Here is a 24,711-nt window from a genome sequence, read left to right on the forward strand (position 1 = left end):
GAGGTAATGATGAACTTTCTCTGTTGCAGCTGTGGCTGAGCTTCATGGTAGCCGGGATATGTGGCTTGAACTCCAATGAACAGATGCGCTCAACACATGAAATAATCCCCAACAATTCTTAGTGGCTCACCCTGCTGGATCCAAGACCTGCAGTCTGCTGCTCCAACAGTAACAATGTCCTTTTACATAGCACCTTCAACAAACCTGGGACCCAGGCAGATGATCGCAAAAGAGGTGAAAGTCACACATTCCAAAGGTCTAAATTCCTTCCCTGCTTCGACATGGAATTAGTATCTCAACTGTCAATGTTTGACAAACCCTGGTCCTTGCCTGGAATGTTAAAGTATAAACAGTGTCTAGGGCTGACCCCTACATAAGGATCCATGTAAATGCCTCGTTTAAGATCCCCCTGAACTTGCTGGATTAAATCTCAGCACAATTATGCATTTGAAATGAAAACAGAAAACGCCACAAACACTCGGCCAAAAGTCAAACCGGAAATTCTGCGGACCCCGGGGGTAAAGATACAGATCCACGTTTTGGGCCTGAGCCCTTCATCAAGGCCCAAGTTGGGCGCTGACCTACATGTTGCTCACACCCTGAGGAAGGACTCAAGCCCAAGACGTTCATTATGAATCTTTATCTTTGCTATATAAAGGACACTGTTTGACCTGCTGAGTTTCCTTCAGGCGCCTGCCTACATTTTACAGGTAATATTCAAATATTGTGGACCAATTTTTTGGGTAAAATTTTGAGGGTCGACTAATACATGCACACTACTTTCTGACCGCGTTAAGTACCTGCATCATTCAGGTTGTCATGACCTCAGATGGGATCACCCCACCATTCCATCATGACTGATTTACTGCCCTTTCTAACTTCATTCTCCTATCTATCCTCCCCCTATAAACCTTGATTCCCTTCCTGATCGAGAATCTGTCTACCTCTGCCTTAAATATCCCCAATGATCTGGCCTCCACAGCTGTCCACGGCAACAAATTACACAGATTCACCCCCCCTCCCCCCCGGGTGAAGAAATTCCTCCTCATTGCTGTTCCAAGGGAATGTGTTTGTGTCCTGAAGCTGTTCATAGACTCCCCCACCACAGGAATCATCCTCTCCACATCTATCCAAGCTTTTAGTATTTGATAGGTTTCAATGAGATCCCCCTCATCTAAACTCTTGCGAGTATACTCTCAGACCCTTCAAACGCTCCTCATAGTGTTAACCCTTTCACTCTAGGAATTACCCTGTCAAGTCTATTGTCATCTGATTGTACAAGTACAACCTGAAGAAACAGCATTCTCCGGTCCTCGGTGCAAAACACGCAGACACACACCCAGACAGAACACACATACAGACAAACAATACATATGCAGGACAAATATTTCATCTATACAAATCAATAAATAATGTTTCATGAATATCAGGGTCTCGGGTGGTCAGTGAGAGCAGTTCCTTTAGTTGATCAGCGTTCTCATTGCCCATGGGAAGAAGCTGTTCCTCAGCCTGGTGGTCCTGGCTCTGATCCTCCTGGATCTCTTCCCCGATGGGAGCAGCTGAAAGATGCCCTGTGCGGGGTGGCAGGGGTCCTCAATGATTTTATGCATCCTCTTCAGACAACGATCCTGGTAGATCGCGTCACCGATGGAGGGGGTGGGCGGTGGGAGTCTCCAGTGATCCTCTCTGCCATTCTTACAGTACTGAGGATGACCTCTGATCCATTTCTCTGGAGCAACTGTACCTCACACTATGATGCAGCCAGCCAGGATGCTCTCCATAGAGCCCCTGTAGAAGGTGACATGATGATGGCCAGTAGCCTTGCCAATTTCACTCTTCTCAGAAAGTGCAGTCTCTGTTGCGCCTTCCTGACAAGTGAGGAGATGTTGAGTGTCCATGATAGGTCATTAGTTAAGTGAACTCAAGGGAATTTGGTGCTCTCCACTCTCTCGACTACAGAGTTGTTGATGTGTAGTGGAGGGTGGTCATTTCTGGTCCTCCTGAAGTCCATGATCATCTCCTTCATCTTGTCCACATTGACTCAGGTTGTTCCTCTCGCACAATACCACAAGATTTTTCACAAGGTAAGTTCCTGGGATGGCGGGATTAACGTATGCAGAAAGGTTGGATAAAGTGGGATTGTACTCGTTGGACCCACCTCACTGACAAAAGACAAAGGAGGAAAAACCCAACACCCAACCCCAACCCATCAATTTTCCCTTGCAACCGCTGCAACCGTGTCTGCCTGTCCCGCATCGGACTTGTTAGCCACAAACGAGCCTGCAGCTGACGTGGACATTACCCCTCCATTAATCTTCGTCCATGAAGCCAAGCCAAAGAAGAAGAAAGAAGAAGGAGAGATATGATTGAGGTATATAAGATTATTAAGGGATTGGACATGATAGAAACTGATTACATGTTCCCGACTTTCGGGGAGACCAGGACTAGAGGCCATAGTTTAAGAATGCAGCGAAGGTCCTTTAGGACAGAGATGAGAATTTTTTTACCCAGAGAGTTGTTGGTCTGTGGATGCTTTGCCGCAGAGAATGGTAGAGGCAGGTTCTCTGGATGTTCAAGAGGGAGTTAGATAAGGTTCTTGTGGATAAGGGAATTAAGGATTATGGGGAGAAGGCAGGGACAGGGTACTGATAGTGGATGATCTAATTGAATGGTGATGCTGGCTCGATGGGCTGAATGGCCTACTCCAGCGCCTACTATCTATCGTCTGTAGTGCGACTCTGTTGCCGTTGGGGCTAACGACTGCTGTGTCATCTGCCAACTTGATATGACATTGCTGGAGCTGGATCTGGCAATGCAGTCGTGGAACAGTAGCGTGAACAGGAGTGGGGTTGAACACAAATCCCTGAAGTGCGTCAGTGTTCAGCGTGATGGTGCTCGACGTTCTGCTACCCGGACAGACTGGTCTTTCTGTTAAGAAGTCCAGAATCCAGTTACAGAGAGGGATGTTGAGTCCCAACGCGGTCAGCTTCTCCATTCTCCTCTGGGGAATGATGGTATTGCTTGCTGGGCTGAAGTCAATGAGCAGCAGGCTGGTGCAGGAGGCATCATTCTCCAGGTGGACCAGGATGGAATGAAGCAACAAAGCCAGAGCATCTTCTATAGGCGAATTGAAATGGATCCAGCATCTCTGGGAGGTTTGCTTTATTGCATTCCATCACCAAACGCACCATGTATTTCATAATGGTGGAGGTCAGTGCCACAGGGTGGTTGTCATTGAGGCCTGTTATTGTTACCCTTTTGGGTATCGGGATGATGGTGTAAACCTCCTTTGGACCCTCTCCCATGCCAGCATATCATTCCTTAGATCTGGAGGCAAAAGCTGCTCACAATATTTCAAGTGTGCTATAACCAATGCCTTATAACCACATCACATCTCTGCTTTTATACTCCACCATCGCGAACTGAATGTTAGCATTCCATTTGTCTTCCTTAACTTTAGGGAATCTTATACATGGACTCCCAAATCCCTCTGCACCCCTGATTTCTGAACTCATTGCCTGTTTGAAATATAGTCAATGCTTTTATTCCTTCTGTAGCGGCAGCCACACTGCTCGTGAAAGAACACACACAACCAGACGGATTGAGCTCAGTGAGCAGACTAGTTTATTGCAGGCTGCTGGACTGTACTTATACTCCCAGCCCAGACCTGGCTGAGAACCGCGCTGGAGGGAGCTGACGTCACCCAGGTGTCACGTGGTCCCCCAGCGCAGGGCTTCTGAGCCCTGCGCTGGGAGGAAGGGAACACCCCCGACAGTGCCATTTTGGCTGGCTGCCCCGCCACGTGGCTTACAAGCGGGGCCGGTTCGCCTGCCTAGTGGTGAGCCGCCACACAGCCCACCCCAGAACCAGCGCCAATGTCCTTTCTCGCCGGGCATCCTCGCTTCTTGGGCTGGGCAACAACCATGGGTTCAGTGGGATCGAGGAGCGCTGGCTTCAGCCTGTCCATGGTAAACGGCTCCTGCCTGCCGCCAATCTCCAGCGTGAATGTGGAACTGGAATGCTATACAACCCTGTACGGCCCCTCGTACGGTTGCTGGAGAGGTGCCATGGTCGGGCCCCGCCAAACAAAAACGTACTCCGCGGTAAGGAGTTTGTCGGGAACGTGAGATGGGCGGGTGCCATATCTGGGCAGCAGTGGGGGTTCGAATGAGTCCAAGCATGCCGAGGTGAGGAAGTAGTTCGTGCGGCGACCGCTGGGGATTGTGAGGTGCGTTGACGAACTCACCAGGTAGTGCCAACGGCACACCGTAGACCAGCTCAGCAGATGACGCCTGTAGATCTTCTTTGGGAGTGGAGTGGATGCCTAGAAGCACCCAAGGCAGTTTGTCCGCCCAGTCGGGACCAGTAAGGCAGGCCATGAGTCCTGACCTAAGGTGGCGGTGCAGACGTTTGACCAGTCCATTGGTCTGCGGGTGGTAGGCTGTGGTGCAGTGTAGCTGGATCCCCAACCTGTTGGCGAGCTGTGTCCAGAGCACAGATGTGAACTGGGGGCCTTGATTGCTGGTGAGGTGACCCAGGACGCTGAACCGGGCAACCCAACCATGCAACAGAGCTCAGGAGCAGGAGTCGGTGGAGGCGTCTGGCATCGGGATCGCCTCAGGCCAGTGAGTGGTGTGGTCCACCATCGTAAACAGGTAAACGTTGCCCCGGGAAACGGGTAAGGGCCCGACGATGTCCACTTGAATGTGGCTGAACTGTTCCCAGACATGCTCGCCCTGGTGTGCCTGTGCACCTTGGACGTCTGGCAATGGGTGCGTGTTCTGGACAAGCCCGCGATCTGCTTCCGCAGCCCATGCTATACGAACCGTTCTGCCACCATCCGGACCATGGACCTGATGGACGGATGTGAAAGATTGTGGATGTGACGGAAGACCTACCTGCGCCACTGCTGGAGAACCACTGGTCGTGGGGTGCCCATGGAGATATCGCACAGGCTGGTGCCTTCGCTGCTCGGAGTCGGGAGGTCTTGGAACCGCAGCCCCTTGATGACGGTCTTGAAGGCCCTCGTCTCCTCATCACACTTCTGGTCCTGGGCGATTTGGTCGAAGTCGAGGCCGGGCGTCAGCGTGCAGATGGTCGTTCGCGAGAGCATCAGCAACCACATTGTCCTTCCCAACCTTGTGTTGAATGTCGGTGGTAAACTCCGACACAAAGGAGAGATGATGTTGCTGGTGGGCCAACCAGGGATCCTTTGCCATCGCGAGTCCCTGGGTGAGGGGTTTGTGGTCTCTGAAGATGGTAAAAGTCCTCCGCTCAAAAAAACAGCGGAAATGCTGCACCGCCAGTTACATGCCCAGTAACTCATGGTCGAAGGCACTATACTTGCGTTCCGGTGGGCGGAGCAGGCGGCTGAAGAATGCCAGCGGCTTCCAATGCCCATTCACCTGCTGCTCCAGGACGGCTCCGACGGCTGTGGCAAAGGCATCGACAGAGTGTGCCATATGGAGGTCGGTGTGCGGGTGAGCGAGCATGGTGGCCTTCGCGAGGGCATCCTTGGTGGCCTTGAAAGCGGTGCAGGCTTCTGGGTTCCAAGCGAGCGTTTTGTGCTTGGCTGCGATGAGGGCAAATAGCGGCTGCATGATGCACGCAGCTCCCGGGATGAAGCGGTTGTAAAAGTTGACCATACCCTTGAACTTCTGCAGCCCCTTGAGGCTGTCCGGGCATGGGAACTCCCTGTTAGCCGCAACCTTCACAGCGGCGGGATTGGCTCCTTCAGCCGTGATGGTATGGCCCAGGAACTGCATGGACTTTTTCCTGAACTGGCACTTGCCCGGGTTAACGGTAAAGCCGAAATCGGCCAGCCGGGAGAAAAGGGCGCGTAGGTGGGCCTTGTGTTGCACCTGGTCCTTGCTGGTGACGAGGATGTCGTCCAAATAAATAAAGATGAAATCCAAGTCCCTGCCCACAGAGTCCATGAGGCGCTGGAAGGTCTAAGCGGCGTTCTTGAGCCGAATGGCATGCGCAGGAATTTGATGGCCACCTTGGGTACGTCCTCAGGGTGCACCGGGATCTGGTGATATCCGCGCACCAGGTCAACCTTGGAGAAAACCCTCGCACCGTGCAGGTTGGCCGTAAAGTCTTGGATGTGAGGGAAGGGGTAATGGTCAGGAACTGTTGCCTTGTTGAGCCGTCAATAGTCTCCGCAGGGATGCCAGCCGCCGGGGGCTTTCGGGACCAGGTGGAGCGGCGAGGCCCACGGGCTGTTGGACTGCCGAATGATCCCCAGTTCCAACAGGTGCGAAAACTCCTCCTTCGCCACCTGGAGCTTGTCAGGTGGGAGCCAGCATGCCTTGGTGTGAACCAGTGGGCCCTGGGTGGGGATGCGGTGGAACACCCCGTAGCGTGGCGAGGCAGCGGAGAACTGTGGCTTGAGGAGTGTCGGGAACTCGTCCAGGATTCACTGGAACTCATCTCTGGGTGTGCCGATCGTGGCCATCTGCAGTTGCTCTGAGCAGGAGGCATCGAGGCGAACGGCCTGGAAGGTACAGGCGTCCACCAGGCGCCTACCTTGAATGTCCACCAGAAGCCCGTGTGCGAGGAGGAAGTCTGCACCCAGGTTGGCAGTTGGGAGGGACGAGACGGTGAACCTCCACACAAAATTTTGTTGGCTGATCTGGAAGTGGACTGTCTTGTCTCCATACATCTGGATTTCTGTTGCATTGGCAGCATGGAGGGGAGGTCCATGAGGTCGGTTCTTGGACTCAACGGCCGTGGCCGGGATGACGCTGATCTGGGCTCCAGTATCAATGAGGAACCTCCGGCCTCTGACTGAATCCCGCAGGTAGAGGAGGCTGTGTCCTCGTTTCCCTGGAATGAGCCAGGCTGATTACACTTCCGAACCCTGGCTTTCCAGCACTGGTGATAGAAGCAGAGACCTGGAGCGGATGCTGTGGCCTTGGTTATGCTCCTGGGGGCCCCTGCAAGAGTCGGATGCTCTACCGCAGCGCTAAGGGCGGGCTTGGCGTGGTCGTGCCTGTGTTTCATGACCTGCTGGACCGCTGAACCCTCCGGGAATCATGTGAGCCATACCTCTTGGGCCTTCTGGGCGACCTTACTCTGGTCAGTGAAGCTCTCCTGGACCAGCAGCAGCCGGATGTGCCCGGGCATATGGTCAAGGAAGATGAGCTCGAAGAGTGGGCAGTTGGCGTACTCACCCATGAGCGCGAGCGTCTCGTCCATCAGCTCCATCGGGGACCTGTCCCTCAGGGCGTCGAGGTGCAGCATCCGAGCGGCACACTGGTGTCTGCATAGTCCGAGGGATTCGGTAAGCTCTGGCTTGATGGCCTCGTATTTGTCTTCAGCGGGTGGGTGCTAAACGAGGTGCAGCACGCATCTGCCGGTGGCCTGGTCCAGGGCAGCGACCACATGATAGAATTTGATCGTGTCGGACAAAATCTGGCAGAATTGAGACTGAGCCTCCGCGTGGCCGAACCAGGTCTCCGGCTCCTGAACCCAGAATTCAGCCAGTTTCACGGCTTTAGCGCTGATCCCAGGCTCACTCATGATGGGTTCAAAGATGTTTGAACCAATCGGGGTCACCAATTGTAGCGGCAGCTACACTGTTTCTGGAAGAACACACACAACCAGATGGGTTGAGCTCAGTGAGCAGACTCGTTTATTCCAGGCTGCTGGGCTGCACTTATACTCCCAACCTGGACCTCGCTGAGAACCGAGCTGACGTCACCCGGGCGTCACGTGGTCCCCCAGCGTGGGCTTCTGAGCCCCGTGCTGGGAGGAAGGGAACACTCCCGATGGCACAATTTTGCCCGGCTTCCCCACCACGTGGCTTACAAGTGGGGTCTAGTGGTGAGCCGCCACACTTCCAATGATGTGCACTCCATCTGTCATTTCCTTGCCCAATACCCCAACGTGCCCAAGTTCTTCCACAGGCTCAATGCTTCCTCAGCCCTACCTGCCCCAGCTCCAACTCTTCAGCCACATAGTTATCTGCCACAACTTCCCGTTCCTTCCCTCTCTGGCATGTGGCACAGGCAGCAATCATGGGATTACCGCCCCTGAGGTCCTGCTTTACAGCTTATTTCCTAACTCCTGATAATCCTCTTCAACAGGACCTCATTCGTACTCCTATCCATGTCATTGGTACCAGCATGACCATCTGGCTGCTCACCCACCCCCCCACATTTGAAAATGCTGTGCACTCGATCAGAAAGGTTCCTGACCCTGGCACCTTGGAGGCCACATACCATCCAGGTGCCTTGATCTTGTCTCCAGAACCTCTCATCTGTTCCCCTATCAAATCTCCTATCACTACAGTTCAGCTCTTCTCCCCTTCCCTTCTGAGATGAAGGGCCAGACTCTGTGCCAGAGACGTGATCACTACAGTTCATCCCTGGTTGATCGTTTCCCAACACCCCCCCCCCTCCAAAAACAGGATCCAAACCAGCATATCATATCTATTCATGAAAAAGACACATTTTCCAGATCATTTCTAATGTTGAATTTATGGGGTTGCCTGCTACACGGAGCCTGTGCATCAAAACACATGTCCTACAATGGGGGAGTTCGGGACCACACTAAGTATATGTTGTTGGAAACATCAGGAGCTCCGGTCTGTAGGCGACCAGGGCTGAAGTGAGAGTCCACGTTAGACACATCGGGAGCTTTGATGAACAGGCGCTCGGGGTGAGAGTCCGTGTTGGAACCTTTGGGAGCTCCGATGAACAGGCACTCAGGGTGAGAGTCCGTGTTGGAACCTTTGGGAGCTCCGATGAACAGGCGCTCGGGGTGAGAGTCTGTGTTGGAACCTTTGGGAGCTCCGATGAACAGGCGCTCGGGGTGAGAGTCTGTGTTGGAACCTTTGGGAGCTCCGATGAACAAGCGCTCGGGGTAAGAGTCTGTGTTGGAACCTTTGGGAGCTCCAATGAACAGGCGCTCGGAGTGAGAGCCTGTGTTGGAACCTTTGGGAACTCCAATGAATAGGCACTCGGAGTGAGAGTCTGTGTTGGAGGTGTTGGAGATGTCGGGAGATCTCCACATCGGGTGGGGGTTGGTGAGTCTATGTTAGACGCGACAGGAGCTCCGATGAACAGGCGGATGGCGGATGGGGGAGGGTGAGGTGAGAGTCCATGTTCAAGGCATCAGGAATTCTGGCCTTGGGGCATGAGACATGGGGTCGATTTTTACGAGACTGCCTTCTACACGAGTATAAATACTACTTATTATTGAAGGGAATGGCCACAGGGGGAACCCTGTGCTGACTGTATATTCTCCTTCCCTCACCTAACAGTCACCCAGCTGCCTCTTGCCCCTTGTGTGTGACTGTCTCCCTGTAGCTCCTCTCCATCACCCCCGAAAGTAAGTGAGGAAACAGGTTTGGTAGGTCTCAAAGGCAAGGACTCTGAACACAGTTTTGATGGGGAAGTATTTTATTTATAGAAGTGTGGGAAGTGGTAACTGATGCAGCAGACACACACACTGAACTGGTACATACAGTGATGAAGGAAAATTCACTACGAGGTCCCACCACCCCTCGACTCAGTGCAGGCACGGCTCTATGCTCCAAAGGACACTAATTAAACGCTCCCAACCCTTTTCACAGGGCACATCTTACCAACACTTTCTCCAGCCCCCTTCCACGTTTCTAGGCCTGGAGTGAAGCAGGGTGGTCCCAAGCTGGCAAAGAGAGTGAACAAGGAGCACATGACACCTTTATAGTGCTGGAGGGTCCAGCCCACATCATTTACTGGGGCCAATAGCTCAGTGGCAGGAGAGTTAATCTAATTACAACAACCAAGTACAGACAGGCTGGAGAGAGCAGTCCAGGTCAGTTTCAAGGGTCCAACGACAAGGTGTGCACTAATGGGTGGGGCACAACCAAACCTTGATGGGCAGCTGGTGTATCCTCCGACTAGGTCGGAGGCAGTGCTGTCACATGACCGCAACAACCCTTCCCAAAACACACCCTCTGATCCCCAAGGGAGTGATCTGAAGTTCATCCAGCTCCCTCACAATCTCCAAGAAATTGCAGATCCTTGGAATTCTGCCTGTCCCACAGGAAAAAAGAATCTCAGGGCTGCATGTGTGCCATGCATGTTTTCCATCAAGAAATCTGAACTTTGGATGCACCTCTTGCAGGTGCAGTTGTCAGGAACACTTGCACGATCCCAGTTTTTCAATTGGACCATCCTGCTTCCCCATTGCCTACTCCCCATCATTAGGAAAAGATCTTACCTGACCTTGCCTTGCAAGCACACCTCTGTCTCTGTTCCCCAAAGCTTCTCTCCCACCAACCGGGCTCTCAGATCGGGCCATACAACTTGACTCACTCTGTATCAACAGACCGCAATCAATCACCGACATTCCCCCTCCACTTCACTTTCAATTATCTGAAGACAGACGGATCGGAAATGAGCGAGATGCAGGGGAGGCGGTGGATTACAGTTCCTCTCTGACAGGGGACATTTGACCTTTTCTACACACTCACCTGTATCTATTACTGACCTGTTAGCATGTGCTCTTCCCTCTGCCCCTCCACCTTTCACCTGCCCCATCTCCCACTCACCTATTCCGCCTCCCACTGCCCCTCCTCCCCTGCTCCACCCCCTCACCTAACCTTCCTCCCCTTCATTTACACCTACTCCACCTCTCCCTCTTCACCATAACCTCCTCCTCACCCCCCTCTTCACCATAACCTGCCCCTACACCCTTTTCTGCCTTTCTCACCCCCTACACCTGTCCCCTTACCAAACCTTCTCTCTGCCTTTCCTCCCGTGACTCCAACTCCTCTCTCCTCCCTCCTACCCCTCAACCTGCACCACTGAGTCTGCCCGTCCCTGTCCTCTCCTTCCCTCCCTCTCACTCCTTCCTCCTCTACTTTCCCTCCTCGCCTCTCCTTCCTTCCCCATCCCCTTCCCTCTTCCTTTCTTCCCTCCTGTTTCTCAACCCTTTCCCCTCTACCCCTCCCCACATTCCATCTCACCCCCCCACACCATCTACCACAAATCCCTTCCCAAACTCCCCCCTACCTCCTATCCCTTCCCCCACAACCCCTCGACCCCCTCCTGATACCTCTACCCCTACCCTCTACCCCCTTCCCCACATCCCCTCTCACCCCTCCCCCACACCCCACCCTCAACCCCCTCCTCTCCCCCTCCACTCTACCCCCACCCCCACATCCCTACCCTCTACCCCCCTCCACACCCCCTCCACTCCCCCCACCCCCCACACCCTACCCCTACCTCCCTCCTCACCCCCTCCACTCTACCCACCCCCACAACCCTACCCCTACCCCCCCTCACCCCCTCCACTCAACCCCTCCACCTACCCCTCCACCACATCCCTACCCCTACCACCCTCCTCACCCCCACCACTCTACCCCACCCCCACATCCCTACCCTCACCCCCCACCTCTCCCCCTCCACCTACCCCCACCCCCACACCCACCCCAACCCCCTCCTCACCCCCTCCACTCTACCCCTCCCCCACATCCCTACCCCACCTCCCTCCTCTCCACTCTACGCCCTCCCCACAACCCTACCCTCTACCCCCCCTCCTCCCCCTCCCCTACATCCCTACCCACTACCTCCCTCCTCTCCCCCCCACTCTACCCCTCCACCACATCCCTACCCTCTACCTCCCTCCTCTCCCCTCCACTCTACCCCTCCCCCACATCCCTACCCTCTACCTCCCTCCTTCCCCCACCACTCTACCCCCTCCCCCACATCCCTACCCCTACAACCCTCCCTCCCCCTCCACTCTACCCCACCCCCACATCCCTACCCTCTACCCCCTCTCCCCCTCCTCTCTACCCCTCCCCCACATCCCTACCCTCTACCTCCCTCCTCCCCCCTCCACTCTACCCCACCCCCACATCCCTACCCTCTACCCCCCTCCTCTCCCCCTCCACTCTACCCCACCCCCACATCCCACCCTCTACCTCCCTCCTCTCCCCCTCCACTCTACCCCTCCCCCACATCCCTACCCTCTACCTCCCTCCTCTCCCCCTCCATTCAACCCCCTCCCCCACATCCCTACCCTCTACCTCCCTCCACCCCCTCCATTCTACCCCCTCCCCCACATCCCTACCCTCTACCTCCCTCCTCTCCCCCTCCACTCTAGCCCCTTCCCCACATCCCTACCCTATACCTCCCTCCTCTCCCCTCCATTCTACCCCCCCCCCACATCCCTACCCTCTACCTCCCACCTCTCCCCCCCACTCTAGCCCCTTCCCCACCACCCCAACCCACCACCCCCACCCCCTCCATCAACCCCCACCCCCCACACCCACCCACACCCACCCACACCCCCCACCAACCCCACCCCCCCACCACCCCAACCCCCCCCACACCCCACCACACACCCCACCCCCCACACCCACCCCACACCACCCCCCACCCCCCACCACACCCCCACCCCCACCCCCACCCCCCCCCCCACCCACCCCACCCCCACACCCCACCCCACACCCCCACCCCCCCCACCACCCACCCACCCCCACACCCCACCCACAACCCCACCCCCCCCCACCCACCCCCACCCCCACACCCCACCCCTACCACCCCCCACCCCCTCCACCAACCCCACCCCACAACCCCACCCTCAACCCCCACCCCCCCACCACCACCCAACCCCCACACCCCACCCAAACCACCCCCCACCCCCCACACCCAACCCCCCCCCACACCCCCCACCACACCCCCACCACCAACCCCACCCCCACACCCTACCCACACCCCCCCTCCACCCCCACCACCTACCCCTCCCCCACACCCTACCCACTACCACCCTCCTCACCCCCCTCCACCTCCCCCACCCCCACACCCACCCTCAACCCCCACCACTCCCCCACCACCTACCCACCCCCACATCCTACCCACCACCACCCACCACCCCCACCACACTACCCACCCCCCACACCCACCCACAACCACCCACCTCACCCCCACCATTCTACCCCCACCCCCACATCCCAACCCACTACACCCTCCACACCCCCCCATCTAACCCTCTCCCCCACCATCTACCCCCTCCCCCACACCCACCCTCTACCACCCTCCCCCCCCACCAACCCCACCCCCACACCCACCTCACCTCCCACCTCTCCCCCTCCATTTAACCCCCTCTCCCACATCCCTACCCTCCACCTCCCACCTCTCCCCCTCCATTCTACCCCCTCCCCCACATCCCTACCCTCTACCTCCCCCTCTCCCCCTCCACTCAACCCCTCCCCCACATCCCTACCCTCTACCCCCCACCTCTCCCCCACCACACAACCCCTCCCCCACATCCCTACTCTCTACCACCCTCCTCTCCCCCTCCATTCTACCCCCTCCCCCACATCCTACCCTCTACCTCCCTCCTCTCCCCCTCCATTCTACCCCCTCCCCCACATCCCTACCCTCTACCTCCCTCCTCACCCCCTCCACTCTACCCCTCCCCCACATCCCTACCCTCTACCTCCCTCCTCTCCCCCTCCATTCTACCCTCTCCCCCTCCATTCTACCCCCTCCCCCACATCCCTACCCTCTACCTCCCTCCTCTCCCCCTCCACTCTACCCCTCCCCACATCCCTACTCTCTACCTCCCTCCTCTCCCCCTCCATTCTACCCCCTCCCCCACATCCCTACCCTCTACCTCCCTCCTCTCCCCCTCCACTCTACCCCTCCCCCACATCCCTACCCTCTACCTCCCTCCTCTCCCCCTCCATTCTACCCTCTCCCCCTCCATTCTACCCCCTCCCCCCACATCCCTACCCTCTACCTCCCTCCTCTCCCCCTCCACTCTACCCCTCCCCCACATCCTACTCTCTACCTCCCTCCTCTCCCCCTCCATTCTACCCCCTCCCCCACATCCCTACCCTCTACCTCCCTCCTCTCCCCCTCCACTCTACCCCTCCCCCACATCCCTACTCTCTACCTCCCTCCTCTCCCCCTCCATTCTACCCCCTCCCCCACATCCCTACCCTCTACCTCCCTCCTCTCCCCCTCCATTCTACCCCCTCCCCCACATCCCTACCCTCTACCTCCCTCCTCTCCCCCTCCACTCTACCCCTCCCCCACATCCCTACTCTCTACCTCCCTCCTCTCCCCCTCCATTCTACCCCCTCCCCACATCCCTACCCTCTACCTCCCTCCTCTCCCCCTCCATTCTACCCCCTCCCCCACATCCCCCTCCCAATCACCCACTGGTCCATCCCCATCCTGTGGATCGTCCTGTGCAGCGCCGACCCTGTGATCACGTGCCGAGTCGCTGTGACGTCATCAGTGCGCGCCGCTGCCCCGTTGGCACCGGGAACGAGCGGAGCGGGTCACCCGCCGCCATGTTCAAGGCCGTGATCCTGATCGGGGGGTCGCAGAAAGGTACCCGGGGGGTGACTGGCGGCGCTTCGGCCCGTCGCGCTGCTACCCAATTCCCTCCCCTCCCCTCCCCTCCCTCCCCTCCCCTCCTCCCCTCCCCTCCTCCCCTCCCCCTCCCCTCCCTCCCCTCCCCTCCCCTCCCCTCCTCCCCACACCACCCTCCCCTCCCCCTCCCCTCCCTCCCCCTCCCCTCCCCCTCCCCTCCCTCCCCTCCCCTCCTCCCCTCACCTCCCTCCCTCCCTCCCCTCCCCCTCCCCTCCCCTCCCCCTCCCCTCCCTCCCCCTCCCCTCCCTCCCCTCCCTCCCCTCCCCCTCTCTCTCCCCTCCCCCTCCCTCTCTCCTCCCCCTCTCTCTCCCCTCCCCCTCCCTCTCTCCTCCCCCTCCCTCTCTCCTCCCCCTCCTCTCCTCTCCTCTCTCCTCCCTCCTCCCTCTCCTCTCCTCCCCCTCCTCCCTCTCCTTCCTCCATCCCCTCCCCCTCCCCCTCCCCCTCCCCTCCCCTCCCCTCCCTCCCCTCCCCCTCCCTCTCCCCTCCCCTCCCCCTCCCTCTCCCCTCCCTCTCCCCTCCCCCTCCCTCTCCCCTCCCCCTCCCTCTCCCCTCCCCCTCCCTCTCTCCTCCCCCTCCCTCTCCCCTCCCCTCTCCCCTCCCCCTCCCTCTCTCCTCCCCCTCCCTCTCTCCTCCCCCTCCCTCTCTCCTCCCCCTCGCTCTCCCCTCCCCTCCTCTCCCTCCCCCTCCTCTCCCCTCCCTCTCCTCTCTCCTCCCTCCTCCCTCTCCTCTCCTCCCCCTCCTCCCTCTCCTCTCCTCCCCCTCCTCCCTCTCCTCCCTCCATCCCCTCCCCCTCCCTCCCCTCCTCCCCTCCCCCTCGCCCTCCCCTCCCCTCGCCCTCCCCTCCCCCTCGCCCTCCCCTCCCCCTCGCCCTCCCCTCCCCTCGCCCTCCCCTCCCCCTCCCCTCGCCCTCCCCCTCGCCCTCCCCCTCGCCTTCCCCCTCGCCCTCCCCTCGCCCTCCCCTCGCCCTCCCCTCCCCCTCGCCCTCCCCTCCCCCTCTCCTCTCTCCTCCCTCCTCCCTCTCCTCTCCTCCATCCCCTCCCCCTCACTCCTCACCTTCCCCCTCACTCCTCACCTTCCCCCTCACTCCTCACCTTCCCCCTCACTCCTCACCTTCCCCCTCACTCCCTCACCCCCCTCCCTCCTCCCTTCCCCCTCCCTCCTCCCCTCCCCCCTCCCTCTCCCCTCCCCCTCCCTCTCCCCTCCCCCTCCCTCTCCCCTCCCCCTCCCTCTCCCCTCCCCTCCCTCTCCCCTCCCCCTCCCTCTCCCCTCCCCCTCCCCTCTCCCCTCCCTCTCCCCTCCCCCTCCCTCTCCCCTCCCCCTCCCTCTCCTCCCTCCATCCCCTCCCTCTTCCCCTCCCCCTCCCCTCCCTCTTCCCCTCCCCCTCCCCTCCCTCTTCCCCTCCCCCTCCCTCCCTCTTCCCCTCCCCCTCCCCTCCCTCTTCCCCTCCCCCTCCCCTCCCTCTCCCCTCCCCCTCCCCTCCCTCCCCTCCCTCCCCCCTCCCCTCCCTCCCCTCCCTCCCCTCCCTCCCCCTCCCCCTCGCTCTCCCCCTCGCTCTCCCCCCTCGCTCTCCCCTCCCCCTCGCTCTCCCCTCCCCTCGCTCTCCCCTCCCCCTCGCTCTCCCCTCCCCCTCGCTCTCCCCTCCCCCTCGCTCTCCCCTCCCCCCTCGCTCTCCCCTCCCCCTCGCTCTCCCCTCCCCCTCGCTCTCCCCTCCCCCTCGCTCTCCCCTCCCCCTCGCTCTCCCCTCCCCCTCGCTCTCCCCTCCCCCTCGCTCTCCCCTCCCCCTCGCTCCCCTCCCCGCTCTCCCCTCCCCTCGCTCTCCCCTCCCCCTCGCTCTCCCCTCCCCCTCGCTCTCCCCTCCCCCTCGCTCTCCCCTCCCCCTCGCTCTCCCCTCCCCCTCGCTCTCCCCTCCCCCTCGCTCTCCCCTCCCCCTCGCTCTCCCCTCCCCCTCGCTCTCCCCTCCCCCTCGCTCTCCCCTCCCCTCGCTCTCCCCTCCCCCTCGCTCTCCCCTCCCCCTCGCTCTCCCCTCCCCCTCGCTCTCCCCTCCCCCTCGCTCTCCCCTCCCCCTCGCTCTCCCCTCCCCCTCGCTCTCCCCTCCCCCTCGCTCTCCCCTCCCCCTCGCTCTCCCCTCCCCCTCGCTCTCCCCTCCCCCTCGCTCTCCCCTCCCCCTCGCTCTCCCCTCCCCCTCGCTCTCCCCTCCCCCTCGCTCTCCCCTCCCCCTCGCTCTCCCCTCCCCCTCGCTCTCCCCTCCCCCTCGCTCTCCCCTCCCCCTCGCTCTCCCCTCCCCCTCGCTCTCCCCTCCCCCTCGCTCTCCCCTCCCCCTCGCTCTCCCCCTCCCCCTCGCTCTCCCCTCCCCCTCGCTCTCCCCTCCCCCTCGCTCTCCCCTCCCCCTCGCTCTCCCCTCCCCCTCGCTCTCCCCCTCCCCCTCGCTCTCCCCTCCCCCTCGCTCTCCCCCTCCCCCTCGCTCTCCCCTCCCCCTCGCTCTCCCCTCCCCCTCGCTCTCCCCTCCCCCTCGCTCTCCCCTCCCCCTCGCTCTCCCCTCCCCCTCGCTCTCCCCTCCCCCTCGCTCTCCCCTCCCCCTCGCTCTCCCCTCCCCCTCGCTCTCCCCTCCCCCTCGCTCTCCCCTCCCCCTCGCTCTCCCCTCCCCCTCGCTCTCCCCTCCCCCTCGCTCTCCCCTCCCCCTCGCTCTCCCCTCCCCCTCGCTCTCCCCTCCCCCTCGCTCTCCCCTCCCCCTCGCTCTCCCTCCCCCTCGCTCTCCCCTCCCCCTCGCTCTCCCCTCCCCCTCGCTCTCCCCTCCCCCTCGCTCTCCCCTCCCCCTCGCTCTCCCCTCCCCCTCGCTCTCCCCTCCCCCTCGCTCTCCCCTCCCCCTCGCTCTCCCCTCCCCCTCGCTCTCCCCTCCCCCTCGCTCTCCCCTCCCCCTCGCTCTCCCCTCCCCCTCGCTCTCCCCTCCCCCTCGCTCTCCCCTCCCCCTCGCTCTCCCCTCCCCCTCGCTCTCCCCTCCCCCTCGCTCTCCCCCTCCCCCTCGCTCTCCCCTCCCCCTCGCTCTCCCCTCCCCCTCGCTCTCCCCTCCCCCTCGCTCTCCCCTCCCCCTCGCTCTCCCCTCCCCTCGCTCTCCCCTCCCCCTCGCTCTCCCCTCCCCCTCGCTCTCCCCTCCCCCTCGCTCTCCCCTCCCCCTCGCTCTCCCCTCCCCCTCGCTCTCCCCTCCCCCTCGCTCTCCCCTCCCCCTCGCTCTCCCCTCCCCCTCGCTCTCCCCTCCCCCTCGCTCTCCCCTCCCCCTCGCTCTCCCCTCCCCCTCGCTCTCCCCTCCCCCTCGCTCTCCCCTCCCCCTCGCTCTCCCCTCCCCTCGCTCTCCCCTCCCCCTCGCTCTCCCCTCCCCCTCGCTCTCCCCTCCCCCTCGCTCTCCCCTCCCCCTCGCTCTCCCCTCCCCCTCGCTCTCCCCTCCCCCTCGCTCTCCCCTCCCCCTCGCTCTCCCCTCCTCCCTCGCTCTCCCCTCCTCCCTCTCCTCCCCTCCTCCCTCTCCTCTCCTCCTCCCTCTCCTCCCCTCCTCCCTCTCCTCCCTCCATCCCCTCCCCCTCCCCTCCCTCCTCCCCTTCCCCCTCCCTCTCCCCTCCCCCTCCCTCATTAATATGTTTAATGAGGCAGCCTCAACCACTTCCCTGGTTAGAGAATTCCAAACATTCACTACTCTCTGGGAAAAACTATTTTTCCTCATCTCTGTCCTAAATCTACTCCCCCGAATCTTGAGTCTGTGTCCTCTCATTTTAGTTTCCCCGGCCAGCTCAAAAAACCTTCCTACATCTATCCTATCCATACCCTTCATAATCCTATATGTTTCGATAAGATCTCCTCTCATTCTTCTGAACTCGAGCGAATACAATCCTAGACGATTTAATCTTTCACCATAAGTCAACCCCTTCATCCCAGGGATCAACCTAGTAAACCTCCTCTGGACCGTCTCCAAAGCCAGTATGTCCTTCCTCAAATATGGAGACCAGAACTGGACACAGGACTCCAGGTGCGGTCTCACCAGTACCTTATACAGTTGCAACATCACCTCCCGACTCCTGAATTCAATTCCTCTAGCGATGAAGGCCAACATTCCATTTGTCTTCTTAATAACCTGCTGTGCCTGCAACCTAACCTTTTGCGATTCATGCACAAGCCCTCCCAAGTCCCTCCGCACAACAGCATGCTGTAGTTTTTCATCCTTTAAATAATATTCAGCTCTTTTATTTTTCTTGCCAAAGTGGATAACCTCACACTTGAGGGAAGAGATTTAGAGAGGATCTGAGTATTGTCTGCAGCTCTATAGGAATGATGTGTAGAAGAGGTTTTAAGTCCAGTACAATTCTCAAGTGTGCTGGAGAAACTCAGCAGATCAGACACAGAGTGAAGCTCCCTCCACACCATTCCATCACACCCTCCCGGGGGTCAGACACAGAGTGAAGCTCCATCAACACTGTCCCACCACACACTCCTGGGGTCCGACACAGAATGAAGTTAGAGACAAAAAGTCATTGCCTGGCTGGGATGCTGGTCTGTCCTGGTTATCAACCAACTGGTCACCTCCATGTTAGTCACTGTGATCCCACACCCAAGTTACCTCTCGGGGACCAATCCTACACCACATGATGTTCTTTGTGTCATTCCAGGATGTGGGGAGGCAGAATATATACTGACTGTTCCGACACACTATCCACTCCTCGCCCTTGTCTGCTGGCCAGATACGCCATGGTGATCTGTCCTAGCCCTTGACAGTGAGGAGGGTCCCCAGTGAAGGTCCCACCCCTCTCAGAGTGAAGTTCCCCAAATGCTCTTTTAAACCAGTGGTTTTCAATGTGCCTTCCTAACTTGTATTCCGCCTTCAGCAATCTCTGTGATTAATAAAGGATTGCTGAAGGTGGTATGTGAGTGGAAAGGAAAAGGTCTGAAAACCATTGGTTTAGATAATACTATTCCAATCTTTATAAATCTGATTTTCCTGTTGATCGTATTTCTGTGGAAATATTTTTGGATCATTTGTCTGTACCCACCTTGTCTATAGAAGCACAATCTCACAATCCCTATGCACTGATGACGTAGGGATTACTTAAATTGGGATGTGAGTTTGGGGGGCAGTTTGAAACCGATGCTTTAAACTTTTCCCCTTTCACCCTTAGCCCATGTCCTCTAGTTCTTGTCTCACCCAACTAAAGTGGGAAAAGCTTGCTTTAATTTACTCTGTCCATACCTCTCATAGTTTTATAAACCTCTATTCAATCTCCCCTCATTCTTTGATGCTTCAGGGAATAAAATCCTAACCTGTTTAACCTTTCCCTCTAACTCATTTCCTGTCATCTCAGCAACATCCCAGTCACTACCATAGGATTAGGGAGGAATTGGGCAGAGTGGACTGGGAGCACAGGCTCATTGATGAAACAATTAAGGAACTGTGGAAGATTTTCAAAGAAATATTTTGTAATGCTCAACAAAAATAGATTCCGGTCAGGAAAAAGGGCAGCAAGGGAGGGAAAAATCAACTGTGGTTAACAAAGGAAATAAAGGAGAGCATAAAATTGAAGGTGCAGGTGTACAAAGCTGCAAAGAGCAGTGGGAAACTGGAAGATTGGGAAAACTTTAAGAGACAACAAGGGGTTACAAAGCGGGTAATAAGAAATGGGAAAAAGGATTATGAAAGTAAATTGGCACAAAATATAAAAACACAAAGCAAAAAATGTTATAAATATATAAAACGGAAGAGGGTGGCCAGAGTTAACATAGGACCTTTGGAGGATGAGAAAGGAAAACTGGTAGCAAAAAAATGAGGAAATGGCCGAGGCATTGAACAAGTATTTTGTGTCAGTCTTCACGGTGGAAGACATGTCCAGCATGCCCAAGTGCAGAGTTAAGGATGCGAATGTTGGGGAGGGCCTTGATAAAATAGTTGCTACAAAGGAAGTAGTGATGGAGAAACTAATGGGACTAAAGCCAGACAAATCACCTGGTCCTGATGCAAGGGTTCTGAAGGAAATGGCAGAAGTTATAGTTGATGCATTGGTGGTCATAGACCAAAATTCCTTGGATTCTGGGCAGGTCCCGGGAGACTGGAAGACAGCAAATGTCACGCCACTTTTTAAGAAGGGATGTAGGCAGAAGACTGGAAATTATCGGCCAATTAGCTTGACATCTGTAGTTGGAAAAATGCTTGAAGCGGTCATTAAAGATGAAATAGTGAAACTTTTGGAACGTAAGGGTTCAATCAGGCAGACGCAGCATGGTTTTAGAAAGGGAAGATCTTGTTTGACAAACTTGTTAGGATTCTTTGAGGATATAATGGGTGCGGTGGATAGAGGGGAACAGGTTGATGTTATCTATTTGGATTTCCAGAGAGCGTTTGATAAGGTGCCGCACAAGAGACTTCTCAGTAAGTTACAGGAAAGTGGAGTCCGGGGAAGTCTATTGGCCTGGATTGAAAATTGGTTGTCTGACAGGAGGCAGAGAGTCAGGATAAATGGGAGTTTTTCAGGTTGGCAGAGAGTGGTAAGTGGGGTGCCGCAGGGGTTGGTGTTAGGCCCACAACTGTTCATCATTAACATTGATGACTTGGAGGAGGGGACAAAATGTGGTGGAGCCAAGTTGGCGGATGACACCAAATTGAGTGGAAGAGCAAATTGTAATGAGGATGTGGAGAGTCTGCAGAGGGATCGAGTTAAGCTGGAAGAGTGGGCAAAGGTCTGGCAGATGGAGTACAATGTTAGTAAGTGTGTGGTGATCCACTTTGGCAAGAAAAATAAAAGAGCTGAATATTATTTAAATGGTGAAAAACTACAGCATGCTGTTGTGCAGGGGGACTTGGGAGGGCTTGTGCATGAATCGCAAAAAGTTAGGTTGCAGGTGCAGCAGGTTATTAAGAAGGCAAATGAAATGTTGGCCTTCATCGCTAGAGGAATTGAATTCAGGAGTAGGGAGGTAATGTTGCAACTGTATAAGGTACTGGTGAGACCGCACCTGGAGTACTGAGTCCAGTTCTGGTCTCCATATTTGAGGAAGGATATACTGGCTTTGGAGACGGTCCAGAGGAGGTTTACTAGGTTGATCCCTGGGATGAAGGGGTTGACTTGTGATGAAAGATTAAATCGGCTAGGATTGTATTCGCTCAAGTTCAGAAGAATGAGAGGAGATCTTATAGAAACATATAGGATTATGAAGAGTATGGATAGAATAGATGTAGGAAGGTTTTTTGAGCTGGCCGGGGAAACTAAAACAAGAGGACACAGTCTCAAGATTCGGGGGAGTAGATTTAGGACAGAGATGAGGAAAAATAGTTTTTCCCCAGAGAGTAGTGAATGTTTGGAATTCTCTAACCAGGGAAGTGGTTGAGGCTGCTTCATTAAACATATTTAAAATTCGGTAGATAAATTTTTACATGATAGAGGAATTAGGGGATATGGGGAGAAGGCAGGTAGGTGGAGTTAGGTCATAAATTAAATTAGCTATGATCGTTTTGAATGGCGGAGCAGGCTCGATGGGCCATTTATGGCCTCCTCCTGTTCCTAGTTCCTATGTTCCTATGTTCCAATCTTCTCTGCACTCTTTCAAATTTTAAATTAAATTATATTTAGACATACAACACGGTAACAGGCCCTTTCAGAGCACAATCCCGTGCTGGCCAATGACACTCAATTAAGCTACGTCCTCGATACATTTTGAAGGGTGGGAGGAGCCCCCAGGGAAAAACCACGCCGATGTGGGGAGAATGTACAAACTCCTTACAGACAGCGCGGGATTCCAATGCCTACCCCAAATGCTGGCACAGTAGCAGCACTGCAGCCCAAATCAATCCCAATGTGGCCTCCTCTCCATCAGGGAGACTGGGCGCAAACTGGCAGATCATTCTGTTGAGCACCTTCACTCTATCCGCTCTTTCCCCCTCTTACCCCTCTCCCCAGCTCTTCTTAGCTTTCTTCTCTTCTACCCACCCACCTGTATCCACCTTTAAGCTGTGATCCAGCCCCTTCCTCTTTCCTCTCCTCATACCCTCACTCCTCCTTTTCCATTCAGATACCTGCTTGTTTTTTTCTTATACCTGATATAGGGTCCAGGTGTGAAATGTTGGTGACCCTTTACTTCCCATGGCTTCACTCTGTGTCTGACCCCAGGAGTGTTGTATGCGATGGTGTGGAGGGAGCTTCACTCTGTGTCTGACCCCAGGAATGTGGGATGGGATGGTGTGGAGGGAGCTTCACTCTGTGTCTGACCCCAGGAGTGTTGTATGCGATGGTGTGGAGGGAGCTTCACTCAGTGTCTGACCCCAGGAGTGTGGGATGGGACGGTGTGGAGGGAGCTTCACTCTGTGTCTGACCCCAGGAGTGTGGGATGCGATGGTGTGGAGGGAGCTTCACTCTGTGTCTGACCCTGGGAGTGTGGGATGCGATGGTGCAGAGGGAGCTTCACTCTGTGTCTGACCCCAGGAGTGTGGGATGCGATGGTGTGGAGGGAGCTTCACTCTGTGTCTGACCACAGGAGTGTGGGATGGGACGGTGTGGAGGGAGCTTCACTCTGTGTCTGACCCCGGGAGTGTGTGATGGGACAATGGGGAGGGAGTTTCACTGTGTGTTTGACCCTGGGAGTGTGTGATGAGATGGCGTGGAAGGAGCTTCACCCTTTGTGTGACTCCGGGAATGTGCAATGGGATGGTATTGATCATGTTACTGTTTTCCTTTAGGCACAAGGTTCCGACCGTTGTCCTTCGAAGTTCCAAAGCCGTTGTTCCCGGTGGCAGGTGTCCCAATGATCCAGCATCACATTGAGGCTTGTGCAAAGGTAACTCAAACATGCCTATTGCTTCTCTGGCGATCAGGTACCTTCTTGCTCATAACCCGATGATCCACGCAGTGTGAGTGTAGACTCTCTGGACCCTTTATCAGGTGACCTCACACTCATCCTCAGGGTCACGATCACACCCACATGTGCTCATGTGCACTCTTGCACCGTCAGATGAGCTCATACTTTCACTGACACATTCTGACACTCATGTGGACACACGTTGACACAGCACACACTTCTACCCACATTCATGCTCACACGTCTTCAAGCTCATACTCCGAATCTGTCCTGGTCTATAGCAGAACGTCGTGCACCGTCAGGGCTGGGTGTCCACCCCGCTCCTGGACATGCTGCTGCTCACGATCATGTCACCAGTTCCAGCTCCAGCAGTGTCATCAAGTTTGCAGATGACACAAGTGGTCGGCCTCATCACCAACAAGGATGAGTCGCACGGCAGAGAAGAGGTGGAAAATCGCGTGAAATAGTGTGAGATGAACAACCTGAGAGTCTCAACATGGACAAGACGAAGAAGATGATCGTGGACTTCAGGAGGACCAGGAACGGCCACCCTTCACTACACATCAACAACTCTGTAGTGGAGAGTGGAGAGCACCATGTTCCTTGGAGTTCTCTTAACTAGGGACCCGTCGTGGACACTCAACATCTCCTCACTTGTCTGGAAGGTGCAACAGTGACTGCTCTTCCTGAGAAGACTCAAGTGGGCAAGGCTACCGGCCACCATCATGTCAACCTTCTACAGCAGCTCTATCGAGAGTGTCCTGGGGGCGTACAGTTGTTGCAGAGAAATGGATCGGAGGTCAATCCACAGGATCATTAGAGAGGCAGAGAGGATGACTTGGCTCTCTTTCCCACCCCCCCCATCCCACCCCATATCAACGTGATCTACTAGGATCATTGTCTGAAGAGGATGTGCAAAATCATTGAGGACCCCGTCCACCCTGCTCACAGCATCTTTCAGCTGCTCCCATCAGGGAAGAGATCCAGGAGGATCAGAGACAGCGCCACCAGGCTGAGGAACAGCTTCTTCCCACGGGCAGTGAGAATGCTGAACAATCAAAGGAACTGCTCACACTGACCACCTGAGACTCTCATATTCAGAAATAATATTTATTGATTTATTTGTATAAATTAAATACTCGTCCGGCATATATATTTTTTGTCTGTCTGTGTGTTGTCTGGTTATGTGTCTGCGTGTTTTGTACCGAGGACCGGAGAACACTGTTTCATTGGGTTGTACTTGTACAATCAAATGACAATAAACTTGACATTCAGGCCCTTGCACGTGCCCTGAGCCCACGGTCGGTGGACGTTCCCCTCCAATGCTCTTGGGTCTCTAGGTTGTGCCTCTCCGTGTGAAGGGAGCCCAGTTGGATATTGTGTGGTGGTCCAGGCACCCTCAGAATGCAGGCTGGCCATCTGATGGAACTCCAATTGTGGCTGCTTTTCCATTGGAGCTCCGCTGAAATGTGAGAACAACAGGAGATGTAGGATTGATGATTTGGGCAAG

At 56.6% G+C, this 24,711-nt stretch overlaps 2 protein-coding genes and 1 long non-coding RNA gene across 4 annotated transcripts in view; 2 read left to right on the forward strand and 1 right to left on the reverse strand.

Annotated features, from left to right (window-relative positions):
- The window catches only part of LOC138762313 (natural resistance-associated macrophage protein 1-like), an 81,107-nt gene extending 79,683 nt beyond the window's left edge, over positions 1 to 1,424 (forward strand). For both annotated transcript variants that reach the window (XM_069936067.1, XM_069936068.1), the window contains exon 15: positions 30 to 1,424. In XM_069936067.1, coding sequence (XP_069792168.1) covers positions 30 to 122 — 93 coding nt within the window. In that variant the 3' untranslated portion in view covers positions 123 to 1,424. The remainder of the gene's footprint in view (positions 1 to 29) is intronic.
- Positions 1,425 to 9,259: 7,835 nt separating this feature from the next.
- LOC138762316 (uncharacterized) lies at positions 9,260 to 14,337 on the reverse strand. The gene is made up of 3 exons (XR_011356879.1): positions 14,166 to 14,337; positions 10,213 to 10,367; positions 9,260 to 9,654 (listed from the first exon to the last, which is right to left on the reverse strand). It is a non-coding gene; the product is annotated as an uncharacterized lncRNA (long non-coding RNA).
- The window catches only part of LOC138762315 (mannose-1-phosphate guanylyltransferase regulatory subunit alpha-A-like), a 39,229-nt gene continuing 28,747 nt past the window's right edge, over positions 14,230 to 24,711 (forward strand). Inside the window, exons 1-2 of the mRNA XM_069936069.1 lie at positions 14,230 to 14,339; positions 23,083 to 23,180. Of these exons, the coding sequence (XP_069792170.1) occupies positions 14,300 to 14,339; positions 23,083 to 23,180 (138 nt within the window). The 5' untranslated portion in view covers positions 14,230 to 14,299. The remainder of the gene's footprint in view (positions 14,340 to 23,082; positions 23,181 to 24,711) is intronic.

Source organism: Narcine bancroftii, chromosome 4 (assembly GCF_036971445.1).
Source record: "Narcine bancroftii isolate sNarBan1 chromosome 4, sNarBan1.hap1, whole genome shotgun sequence".
NCBI lineage: Eukaryota > Metazoa > Chordata > Chondrichthyes > Torpediniformes > Narcinidae > Narcine > Narcine bancroftii.